Raw genomic sequence first — 13338 nt, forward strand, 5'->3', positions numbered from 1 at the left:
CACGACCGCAACATGCACCAAGCTCAGCCTGATCCAGTTTAAGGTCGTGCACCGGGCCCACATGACGGTGACCCGGATGAGCTGATTCTTTGGGCTGGAGGACGAGTGTGCTAGATGAGCCGGAGGGCCGGCTAACTATGTACACATGTTCTGGTCGTGCCCTAAACTCGGGGGGTGTTGGCAGGGATTCGCAGATGTCATGTCCCGGGTATTGAAAAATGGGGTGGTAATGAGCCCGGAGGTGGCAATCTTTAGGGTTTCGGAGGACCCGGGAGTCCAGGAAGAAAGGGAGGCCGATGTTCTGGCCTTTGCTTCCCTGGTAGCCCGTCGACGTATACTGTTCGCATGGAGGGACTCAAAACCCCCGAGGGCTGAGGTATGGCTATCGGACATGGCGAGCTTTCTTGGCCGAGAGAAAGTCAAGTTCGCCTTGAGAGGTTCGCTACTAGGGTTCGCCCGAAGGTGGCAGCCATTTATTGACTTCTTCGCAGAGGAGTAAGCGTCAGCAAAATACCTCAATAAAATTTAAAATTGTTTGTTAAAAAAAAAAAGAAATCTAACTCAGCCTCGAATGTATTCAATGAGTTGATGGTTCACTGACATTTCCTAACTTGTGGCCGAGATTGGCACTAACATCAGGGAGAGTAGCCATGATAATAATAAATATTTATTGTCACAAGTAGGCTTACATTAACACTGCAATGAAGTTACTGTGAAAAGCCCCTAGTCGCCACATTCCGGCACCTGTTCGGGTACACGGAGGGAGAATTCAGAATGTCCAATTCACCTAACAGAACGTCTTTCAGGACTTGTGGGAGGAAGCCGGGCGCCCGGAGGAAACCCACGCAGACACGGGGAGAACGTGCAGACTCCACACAGACAGTGACCCGAGGCTGGAATTGAACCCGGGTCTCTATGGACAGAATTAAGAAATAGAAATGGATTTAAGGCTGATGTGGGAGTTTTGTATATGCCCCATGGTAGCAGCTGTGAAGTGGCAGAACTTATTAATGCAGAGATCAGGCAAACATGTAGTAAAGGCAGTGTGGTTTTATATGAAGGATTTTAACTTGCATACAAATTAGGATAAGCTGGCAAGGTGATGTTAGAAAGATAGCAAATGTGTTGAGTGTTTGAGATGGTTTTCTGCAATAACGGGGAGATGTGGCACATTGGAGGCAAGTTTGGAGGTGGTGGTGGGGATCCTGGAAAATGGCAAAAAATGTTATTGTTATTATTATTATAGACTGGCTCTCCACCTCCCCCTACAGTTACTGGAAGCAACTTCAGATCGGTGATGCCAACCTGTCTGTCAGCAGCAAGAAGTCAATTAAGGTCATTCATGCCATTTTTGGGAAGGCTATGGAAATCTGCAAGCAGTGCACGAGACCCCCATTGTCTCTGTAGCTCATCTACTCCCAGGAGGCAAGAGCAGAGCGGGAGGTGCGAACGCCAGGAGATTCATATGCAGTGGGCACTTTGAATTGGCAATCCTCAGAATCCCCACTGGCAAATGCTTGCAGGTTTGAGAGAGAGAAGAAAAAGAAAGAAGAGAGGGTGAAAAAAAGAGATAATGCAAAAGAGTGAGGGAGGGAGGTGTGACATTATGTGAAATGTTCAGAATATAAAGGGCTAATGTCATATCATATTCAACCACTAGATGGAGCTACATGCAGAACTATATAAAGCACTGACTCGCAGGCTTCTGGGAGAAGGCTGGAGAGGAGCAGTGAGAGAGTGTAGAGTACAGTTACAGAGTTTAGAGACTAGTGTTAGTAGAGTGTAGATTACCAGATTATTGTTTACTATAGGAGTAAGTGGTCGAGCTTTAATAAGTAATGTAAATAAAAGTTAGCTTTGTTAATGAACTTGGCTTCTGTGGTCTTTGTGAACACGACGACATCCATCCTGATAACAGAATCACAAAAAATGCGGAGGGAGGGAGGATTCACAGACAAAGATCATATTGTGTACAGTGTGTTTAGACCATTGCCTTGTTTTAATCTCATTGAGGTCACAGACAGATATAGCCCAACAGGTCCAGGTAACTACAATCTGGGGTGCAATGGTACATGGAGTGACGCGTCAACCCCTTTGCCAGAAGCAAGCTGTTTATTCCTGCTAGGTCAATGGGAGGGGAGGAGGAGGAAGAATATCTGAAGGGAAGTCATTCTTTGATGGCCTGTACACGGCTGCAAAGAGCTGGTTCAGAGTGGCACGAGAAAACCCGGACAGGGTAGGAAAACAAATGGGGGAGAACTGCACCCCATTAAACGTAAGCCAGGATCCAATGAGGAAGTTACCCGCGGGTTTGTTAAAAAGGAGTTGTTTGTTTGATGGAGGTGAACTCTATCGTCGAGACGGAAAGGCATACGGAACGGCTGCATAAAATCCTTACTTCTCGTAGCCTGAGCAGATTAAAGAAAAACTAATTCCACTTCTTTGTCAGACCAGGCTATCCTGAACTTCTCTTTGAACGAAGAGGGCTTCATGTGATGCTGCACCCAGATTTTTTTTTCTCGCTTTTGCCGTCTGTAATTAGTTCCACTTAGTTGGGTATCAATGACCTTTTCAGCGCAAGACGCAGCAATGTTACAATCAGCACGATATTTACCGCCTCCACTGTACGATTAGCACAGTCAAGGATGAGCAAAAGGTAACAGGCGTCAAAGAATACAAAGGTACCATTCATGAGGCACTGTTTCATAGCATTTCAAGGCTTTGTACACACTCATTTGCTAGTCTAGGTGAAGAGAATTACAATTGTTGCGGGCAAAATTAAATTGCACACTTTTTGGGAAAGCTCATGAGAAACATAAAATTATACGCAAGATGGTATCCTCCCCCCCGCCCCCCACCCTATTCTTCCATTTCAGCTTTTAATTGTACTGAAATAATGACTGTAGTTTATTCATCACCTTTCGGACAAAGATTTGGAATCACACTGCTTCAGTCAAATAATGGAATAGATCGGAGGAAACTTTACATCCCACCCCTAAACGTTTAATCACTGAGCAATTGAATTGTGCGCACCAATAACGTTCCAAACGCCATTCTCAGTGTGGGTAGAGTTTGGTCAGCTGGTCGGCCTTAAAATCCTTTGATTGCAAAACGAGGAAGACAGAAAGAACACAAGAACAAAGCAATAGAGGTAGATAGGGGAAGGACTTTGATTAAAATCCATTCCACTGTTCTAAAACAAATTCAACTTTTTATTGTGGGGGAATACTTTTTTCTAACAAAGAACAAAGAAAAGTACAGCACAGGAACAGGCTGTTCGGCCCTCCAAGCCCGTGCCGACCATGTTGCCAGTCTAACCTAAAACCTTCTACACTTCCTGTGTCCGTATCCCTCTATTCCCACCCTATTCATGTATTTGTCAAGATGCCCCTTAAATGTCACTATCGTCCCTGCTTCCACCACCTCCTCCGGCAGCGAGTTCCAGGCACCCACTACCCTCTGTGTAAAAAAAACTTGCCTCGTACATCTACTCTAAACCTTGCCCCTCGCATCTTAAACCTATGCCCCCTAGTAATTGACTCTTCCACCCTGGGCAAAAGCTCTTGACTGTCCTGTCTCGATACATTTTATACCTGAATACAAACTGGACCCCTTCTTCCAATGAAATCATGAATATGCATAGAAACCATATATAATAAAGTTTCCATCAGCACGGCTATTGTATTCCGGCGTATTGGAGAGCCAGGGTTTCCATCCCCAGGCATTCTCCCCAGGCATTCTCTCACCTTCTCTCAATTCGGCATTCTCTCACGTTCTCCCAGTTCAACATGGCGCCTTTCTGTTCCCCTTCCAATTTCATTCCAGTACTCTCTCTTCTGTTCCACCCCCTCCACACTGCCCAAAAAGGCCTTTTTATGATGCAGAATAATATGAAGCCTTTCAAAGAGAAATAGATGTTTCACTTGGGAGGAAATGGCAGAGCCGCAGTCATCTGCAGCAGAAAGGGAGGCCATTCGACCCATCAACTCCATGCTGGCTCTCAGTGGAGCAGTCCAGTAAACCCCCCCAGCTCAATCCCTGCATCTCTGCAAGTCTATTTCCTTCATGTATCCTTCCAATCACTCTTTGGAAGCATTGATTGTTTGCGTTTCCGACAAGCTCATAGGCAGCGAATCCAAGGTCATTCCCACTCATTGAGCAAAATACTTATTTTTAATGGAGAAGGCCGGAACAATAGGTGTAAAGCTAATATCCACCAAGTGGATATACAGGCTCGATGGAGCAAATGACTTCCTCCTCTGCCTATCTTTCATCAGCTCCTCTGTACAGCTCCACTTCCAGACAGCCCATCCAACCTCAGCCAAACAATATTCCACTGCAGAGGATCTTTTAGACTTCAGTGTTGAAATAGATTAGGTCCTTTAGACTCAAAATGGCCTTTTCAGCATTTGCGTAACTGCCCTTACACAACAATGCTGAAAGGTGTTTTGTCTACTATAGTTGGGCGGCAGGGCGGCGCAGTGGTTAGCACTGCTGACTCACGGCGCCGAGGTCCCGGGTTTGATCCCGGCCCTGGGTCACTGTCCGTGTGGAGTTTGCACATTCTCCCCGTGTCTGCGTGGGTTTCGCCCCCACAACCCAAAGATGTGCAGGGTGGGTGGATTGGCCACGCTAAATTGCCCCTTAATTGAAGAAAAAAATTAAAAATTGGGTACTCTAAATTTATTTTTAAAAATTCTCCTTAGGTTTATGGGATCATAGCACAGGAACTGTTGCATTGACACATGGTTGGGAAAGTGCGGGGATGGTCAGGGGTCTACTTGTCTCGTGAAAACACTGGAATCTATTGGCATCCAGGAGCTAAGAACAGTCTCAAATTCCCATAATACGGTCACTGATTTATTGTACATAATAAGAAATCTTACACCAGGTTAAAGTCCAACAGGTTTGTTTCAAACACTAGCTTTCGGAGCACTGCTCCTTCCTCAGGTGAATGGTATTATACATAAGGCAGACAACAACGATTGCATTTATATAGCGCATTTTAATTCAATAAAACATCCCGGGACTCATCACAGGAGCATCATAAAATCTGACACCGATCCATGTAAGATGACATTAGGGCACATGGCCAAATGCTGGATCATAGAGGTAGGTTTTAAGTGGTATTTAAAGGTGAGAAGCGGAGAGGTTTAGCGAACAAATTACAAAGCTCAAGGCTTTGGCAGCTGAAGGCGTGCGGGTATCGGGGGGTAATGGAGCTGGAGGAGGTTACAGAGACAGGGAGGGATAAGGCCATGGAGGGATTTGAAAACAGGGATGAGTATTTTAAAATCAAGGCATTGCACAACTGGGAACCATCATAGAGATGCAGTCAGAGAGATGCCATATGTTATAGAGTATCAGGATGTTCTCGGAGGGCTGGACACACTCAATCATTGAATGCTAGGGTCTGAATTGCCGTTTCTAACAGGCCTTGAATTGGATTTTTGCAGTATCTGAAGAAAGATGGAAATAATGAAGCTTTCTTCATCTTTCTTAGTGGAGGTATTTTTTTATTGAAAGACGGTTCATGTGATGTAGCTGACATCCCCAGGAGTTCTTGATAAATGCCCCTTTGTGTTCCCTTTGATGCCCCCCTGTGTGTTGTCCGAACACAGCACATGGAGGCAGCAACTCCAAATCCCACTGGTTAACCCACTGTTCAAACTGAAGAGTAAAGCGTGTCCTCGACCTGCATCTGTCAGGGTCACTTTTTTTAAAAAAAAGTGTTGCATCATATCCTGATACTCCAAGACCATCGAAATGAGTGCATCCCTGACGGAAAACACAACAGAATGGGTGAACCTTGCATCACTCTCTTCATGGGAATGTGGGGTTTAGTGAATCTTTCACTTCCCTTTCCTGGTCTTCCAAGTGGAGAACACGGGCTGGATTCTCCGGTCGTCGATGCCGAAATCGCGTTCGGCGCCGCTTCGCGACGCTCTGCCCCCTCCGAGTGTGCCACACCACGTACCGACCCACTCCCCGATGCTCCGACCGGCCAGGTTCCCAACGGCGTGGGTCTCTCATGGTCTCACCCGTCGGGAACTCCGCGTGGCAGCTGCGGACTCAGTCCAGCTCCGCCACAGCTGGGGGAGGGCCGTTTCGCGGGCAGGGGGGACCTTATTTGGGGCTGGGGCACTGTGGGGGAGTGGGGGGTGGTCTGGGCCACGCCAGCCGGCCAAAGGGGGGGCACTATTTCGCTGGCTGGGTCCGCAGGCTGCGTCCGGCATGTAGCAAGGTGCGGCCACTACAGGCCACCGCCTTGCGCATGCGCGGCCACAGACCCGGCAATTCTTCAGGGCGTATCGGCAGCTCGAGCCGGGTGATCTACGCTGTCGTCCTGCTAGCCCCCAGCAAAACGGGGTATCGGTTTTTCTGGCGTAAAATGCCACCGTTCCCACGCTGGCGTTGGGACACAACCCAGAATCAGAGAATCTAGCCCACATCTTGAACAATATGCAAGACTTTGACACGTACTCCCAAGGCTGCCAGCTGCACCATGAGGGTGGGTGAAGCACTGAGCCTTACACAAATCAGTGAAAGTGGTCCAAGTGTGGTTCCGTAGAACGCAAGACCACACCCTGCTTGACATATTCCTCAGCAGACAGGACGCCTGCCTGTCCCACTCTCTGATCGGTGTCCTCCCAAGGGTGCGATTGGCTGCAAAATGACTTCAACGGCCACTGACACCGGCGGCATTTGCTCTGTGCTTTGCAAACTCAATAAAATCCTCTCTCTCTCGCGGACAGAGACCAGAGCAAGTCTCTGGAACATCCAAGGGTATATACGGTTCTAACAGAATACTGCTCAGAAAGCCATCCAAGGGAATGAACAGTTGCCAGATTTCCAAGGTAATTTCTCCCCATTACCCTCCCCAAGAGCAGCTATTAGGAGTTAAAATAAACACAGCCACAAATACAGTTTACCTTCCTAGACCACTACATCATGCCTGACTATAATTATACTTGAATTCCCTTCCAAACCTTCCATAAAGTTAGCTCTGACCATTAACAAGCTAATTCCAGCTATTTCAGCGTTCCTTTTCTTAGAACCTTGACGTAATTAAATATTTCACTAAACTGTTTTGAAGTCATTTTCCATTTAAAAAAAAAAAAATTTAATGGAGTTTTTTTTTTTAAATCACCATGCGTGACGGCCAAATAATGCATGTCTAACATCAAGGTCTGTATCTCAGTGAAGTCAGAGAGGTCTTTAATAGGAAGACTTGCTTTTAAAACCACAACAGCACAACAACAGGGCTGTGCTAGGAAACCAAGTATTAGAAACTTTAGAATTACAGGACCTCTTGTATTACCCGGGTGTGGATACCCTACTCAATTTTCAAACACTTCTACAGAGAGCAAATCAAAAAACGTGAAGAACATTTCACCCTGTATTGTATATTTTCTATTTAAACTTAATATTTTAGCAGGAACCTCTTGCCGAGAGGAATATTTTGTTTTAAATTTAAAGTAGCCAATTCTTTTTTTTCTAATTAAGGGGCAATTTAGCGTGGCACATCTTTCAGTTGTGGGGGTGAGACCCACGCAGACACGGGGAGAATGTGTAAATTCCACACGGACAGTGACCCGGGTCCGTGCTCAACCCCGGGTCCTCAGTGCCTTTAGGCAACAGTGCTAACCACTGTGCCCCCGTTGTACATTCGTAACAACAAGTAATTATAGATGGGTCAGCAGCACAGGGTTCCTGGAGTGTGACTGCCGTGGTTGAGGTCCCATTGTGAGTGTATTAATCCTCTATATTCAATAAGAAGTCTTACAACAGGTGTGTCACCAGGTTAAAGTCCAATAGGTGTGTTTCAAATCACTAGCTTTCGGAGTACTGCTCCTTCCTCAGTGCTCTGAAAGCTAGTGTTTGAAACAAACCTGTTGGACTTTAACCTGGTGTTGTAAGACTTCTTACTGTCCTCACCCCAGTCCAACGCCGGTGGCCCTCGGTGCCGTGAGGCAGCAGTGCTAACCACCGTGCCACCGTACCGCCCCTTACAGGGGGGGAATATGACTGCAGTCTTAAAATGGTTAGTGCCTTCCAAACTGAAATGCATTTAATCTTTCGCTCACGAGGAAATAAATGTATATAGTCTTTCATAGCCCGGGGCATTCCAACCCACTTTACAGCCAGTAAAGTTCTGTAGAAGTCCATTCTCCGTTGTAATGTTGAAAACATGGCAGCCAATTTGTGCACAGCAAGCTCCCACAAACAGCAAAGTCACGAGGACCCGATAATCTGTTTGGATGATGCTGGCTGAGGAAGAACATGGTCCCAGGAAATGTACAACTCACCATCACCGTACTGAATGAATTTTCAAAAGAAATCTCAGAACACATTATAGATACTGCACCAAAATAAAAACGATTAGCTTCTGAACAGGATTCATCTCCTCTCCCATTGCGGAGTGAGGGGGAAATTCACTGTGACCTGCACTGTCTGCTCCTCAACTGTCTCATTCTGAGCGGCCCATTTCAAAAGTAGCTCATGCGGAATATTCCTGCTTTAAAAAGAAATCAGATAACCGGACTGCAGTTAAATGTACCTGAACGATCCTGTGGGTATCGTCAATGGTGACAGGCAACAAGGGTGAAGCAAGGTTCCATTCGCTGGTCACATTTAGCGTCTTTCCATCAACCTCCACCTGTTGTGACATTAGATAAGACTGTTACAGGGAAGACAGACATAAAACAGACCCCCCAAATCCGCTTCTGTGGACAAAAGCAGCAGCCATTTTAAACAGATGGTAACCCAACAGCCCTGTCATGTTTATTACGACTGTCATAAAAGACAGGGCCCAACAACATAGTCCTCAGATCATCCCTGGGGACCAGCAATGGACCTCAGAACAGCTGCTTCTGGGTACGGAGGTTTCAAGCAATTTAAAATAAGTAACAAATAGTCACCCGACTTTTACACCTACCTTGATAGGCTACATTTGCTGCAATTTAACAAGTACCGAATGTAAATTCCTGTGACACATTTCAACCTGTGCATTGGAGCTTGCGTATAATAACCCAAACCTCCAAGGATTACAGAAGCATTTCTTCACTGCTTCAATAATTACAGCATAATTAATACTTTCATTTTAATCATTTTTCCCCTCAAAAAAAACTGACCTTTAGTTGTACGTAATTGAAAATAAATGTTTAGCAGTATCAGGAATTTCCCAACCTAATCTGAAGATTTCAGGAGTAACTCGCTCTTCAAGTGTTGAAGGCGAATAGTAATCATTGCAAGGGAAGAACATTTTATTTTCCAAGAAATATTCAGACTTTTAAACTGCTGATTACGAAGAGGGCAGTTGAATGGTTATATTATGAAATTTGAGGAGATTTAACCCATCGTCCTCTGTACGTCCTTCCTTACTGGAGTATGATTACACAGGAGCTAGCTACCTTTGGGCACCTCAAAGTCACTATTTGCATGTGTTAGCCGTCACCACAAGTGCTGTTGGAATGTGTTACAGCCAAATCCAATAGTGTCCTCATCCAACAAGCATTCCTGGGCCCTTCCCGAGGTAGCAAAGGAAATCTGGCAAACCTCTCATCTTACCATCTTGCCAGCAAAAACCAATGGTGATTTTTTGTGCTTGATCAAAAGCGGCAAATTGCATTTATATAGTGCGTTTATCGTGGTAAACGGTCCAAGGTGCCTCACAGGGCGGCACGGTAGCACAGTTGCTTCACAGCTCCAGGGACCCGGGTTCAATTCCAGGCTTGGGTCACTGTCTGTGCGGAGTCTGCACGTTCTCCCCGTGTCTGCGTAAGTTTCCTCCGGGTGCTCCGGATTCCTCCCACATTCCAAAGATGTGCAGGTTAGGTGGGTTGGCCATGCTAAATTACCCTTAGGGTCCAGAAAGATTAGGTGGGGTTACTGGGTTACGGGGATAAGGTAGAGGTGTGGGCTTAAGTAGGGTGCTCTTTCCAGGGGCCGGTGTAGACTCAATGGGCCGAATGGCCTTTCTGCTCTGTAAATTCTATGATCAAGACCTAGAGGATATTGATACAAAGCAGCAATTTTGGAATTTAAAAAAATGGAAGTGCTTATGTGTAGGAGTTACTTGGCAGTTACCAGTAAATGCTGTTGGCCAAATTGCTATTGTATTCCAAAGTGTATTTATGACATGACCGTATACAGTGGCTCAACTATCTGGGGAGAACTTTCACTGGACAAGCAATGGAAATTGTATTAAAATTATTTAACTTCTTTTGGTAAATTTCAAATGCTGAGTCCAAAGGTTACAACAGAAAACGTAACATTTTTAAAAAAAATATTTTATTGAAAATTTTTGGTCAACCAACACAGTATATTGTGCATCCTTTACACAATATTATAACAACACAAATAACAATGACCTATTTTATAAACAGAAAATAAATAAATAATAAATAACAAAAATGAAAACTAACCCTAATTGGCAACTGCCTTATCACAAGTAACACTCTCCAAAAATATAATTTAACAGTCCAATATATAATTATCTGTAGCAACGACCTATACATACTATACAGTATATATTAACAACCCTGAGAGTCCTTCTGGTTCCTCCTCCCCCCCCCCCCCCCCCCCCCGATCCTGGGCTGCTGCTGCTGCCTTCTTTTTTCCATTCCATCTATCTTTCTGCGAGGTATTCGACGAACGGTTGCCACCGCCTGGTGAACCCTTGAGCCGACCCCCTTAGACCGAACTTAATCCGCTCTAGCTTTATAAACCCTGCCATGTCATTTATCCAGGTCTCCACCCCCCGGGGGCTTGGCTTCTTTCCACATTAGCAATATCCTCCGCCGGGCTACTAGGGACGCAAAGGCCAAAACATCGGCCTCTCTCGCCTCCTGCACTCCCGGCTCTTGTGCAACCCCAAATATAGCCAACCCCCAGCTTGGTTCGACCCGGACCCCCACTACTTTTGAAAGCACCTTTGTCAACCCCATCCAAAACCCCTGTAGTGCCGGGCATGACCAAAACATATGGGTATGATTCACTGGGCTTCTCGAGCACCTCGCACACCTATCCTCCACCCCAAAAAATTTACTGAGCCGTGCTCCAGTCATATGCGCCCTGTGTAATACCTTAAACTGAATCAGGCTTAGCCTGGCACATGAGGACGACGAGTTTACCCTGCTTAGGGCATCTGCCCACAGCCCCTCCTCGATCTCCTCCCCCAGCTCTTCTTCCCATTTCCCTTTTAGTTCATCTACCATAGTCTCCCCTTCGTCCCTCATTTCCCTATATATATCTGACACCTTACCATCCCCCACCCATGTCTTTGAGATCACTCTGTCCTGCACCTCTTGTGTCGGGAGCTGCGGGAATTCCCTCACCTGTTGCCTCGCAAAAGCCCTCAGTTGTATATACCTGAATGCATTCCCTTGGGGCAACCCATATTTCTCGGTCAGCGCTCCCAGACTCGCGAACTTCCCATCCACAAACAGATCTTTCAGTTGCGTTATTCCTGCTCTTTGCCACATTCCATATCCCCCATCCATTGCCCCCGGGGCAAACCTATGGTTGTTTCTTATCGGGGACCCCCCCAAGGCTCCAGTCTTTCCCCTATGCCGTTTCCACTGTCCCCAAATCTTCAGTGTAGCCACCACCACCGGGCTTGTGGTGTAGTTCCTCGGTGAGAACGGCAATGGGGCTGTCACCATAGCCTGCAGGCTAGTCCCCCTACAGGACGCCCTCTCTAATCTCTTCCACGCCGCTCCATCCTCCTCTCCCATCCACTTACTCACCATTGAAATATTAGCGGCCCAATAATACTCACTTAAGCTCGGTAGTGCCAGCCCCCCCTATCCCTGCTACGCTGTAAGAATCCCTTCCTCACTCTCGGGGTCTTCCCGGCCCACACAAAACCCATGATGCTCTTTTCAATCCTTTTAAAAAAAGCCTTCGTGATCACCACCGGGAGGCACTGAAACACAAAGAGGAATCTCGGGAGGACCACCATCTTAACCGCCTGCACCCTCCCTGCCAGTGACAGGGATACCATATCCCATCTCTTGAAATCCTCCTCCGTTTGTTCCACCAGCCGCGTTAAATTTAACCTATGCAATGTGCCCCAATTCTTGGCTATCTGGATCCCCAGGTAACGAAAGTCCCTTGTTACCTTCCTCAACGGTAGGTCCTCTATTTCTCTACTCTGGTCCCCTGGATGCACCACAAACAACTCACTTTTCCCCATGTTCAATTTATACCCTGAAAAATCCCCAAACACCCCAAGTATCCGCATTATTTCTGGCATCCCCTCCGCCGGGTCTGCCACATATAGTAACAAATCGTCCGCATACAAAGATACCCGGTGTTCTTCTCCTCCTCTAAGTACTCCCCTCCACTTCTTGGAACCCCTCAACGCTATCGCCAGGGGCTCAATCGCCAGTGCAAACAATAATGGGGACAGAGGGCATCCCTGCCTTGTCCCTCTATGGAGCCGAAAATATGCAGATCCCCGTCCATTCGTGACCACGCTCGCCATCGGGGCCCTATACAACAGCTGCACCCATCTAACATACCCCTCTCCAAAACCAAATCTCCTCAACACCTCCCACAAATAATCCCACTCCACTCTATCAAATGCTTTCTCGGCATCCATCGCCACTACTATCTCCGTTTCCCCCTCTGGTGGGGGCATCATCATTACCCCTAACAGCCTCCGTATATTCGTGTTCAGCTGTCTCCCCTTCACAAACCCAGTTTGGTCCTCGTGGACCACCCCCGGGACACATTCCTCTGTTCTCATTGCCATTCCTTTGGCCAGGATCTTGGAGAAAACGTAAAATTAACTAACCTTAATGTAATAGTTCATGTCAAAGGATTGTACAGGCTGAAAATCCCTTATCCAAAATACTTGAGGCCGAGTGTGCAGCGGATTTCAGAATTTTTCGGATTTTGCAATACTGCACAGGTGCGGCGCGCGCGCGCGCATTGGGAACTGCACATGTGCGGTGTGCGTTGGGAAACTATGCATGTGTGGAACATTGGAAACTGCGCATGTACAGCGCACATTGGGAACTGTGCATGTGTGGAACATTGGGAACTGCGCATGTGCAGCGAGCTTTGGGAACTGAGCATGTGCGGAACATTGGGAACTGCACATGTGGGCACGCTTTGGGAACTGCGCATGTGCGGAACATTGGGAACTGCGCATGTGCAGCGAGCTTTGCGAACTGAGCATGTGCGGAACATTGGGAACTGCACATGTGCAGAGAGCTTTGGGAACTGCGCATGCGCAGAATGTTGGGACCTGCGCATGTGCGGAACGTTGGTAACTGCAGCAGCCCCGCGTTAAGAACTGCACGTGTCGCGCGCGTTGGCAACAATGCA

The 13338-nt window shown here is 46.9% G+C and overlaps 1 protein-coding gene across 3 annotated transcripts in view; it reads right to left on the reverse strand.

Annotated features, from left to right (window-relative positions):
* pcca (propionyl-CoA carboxylase subunit alpha) overlaps positions 1–13338 on the reverse strand; it is a 451487-nt gene that overhangs the window by 153610 nt on the left and 284539 nt on the right. For all 3 annotated transcript variants that reach the window (XM_072476058.1, XM_072476057.1, XM_072476056.1), the window contains one exon: positions 8561–8659. In XM_072476058.1, the coding sequence (XP_072332159.1) occupies positions 8561–8659 (99 nt within the window). The remainder of the gene's footprint in view (positions 1–8560; positions 8660–13338) is intronic.

The sequence above is a fragment of the Scyliorhinus torazame genome, chromosome 15 (assembly GCF_047496885.1).
Source record: "Scyliorhinus torazame isolate Kashiwa2021f chromosome 15, sScyTor2.1, whole genome shotgun sequence".
Lineage (NCBI taxonomy): Eukaryota > Metazoa > Chordata > Chondrichthyes > Carcharhiniformes > Scyliorhinidae > Scyliorhinus > Scyliorhinus torazame.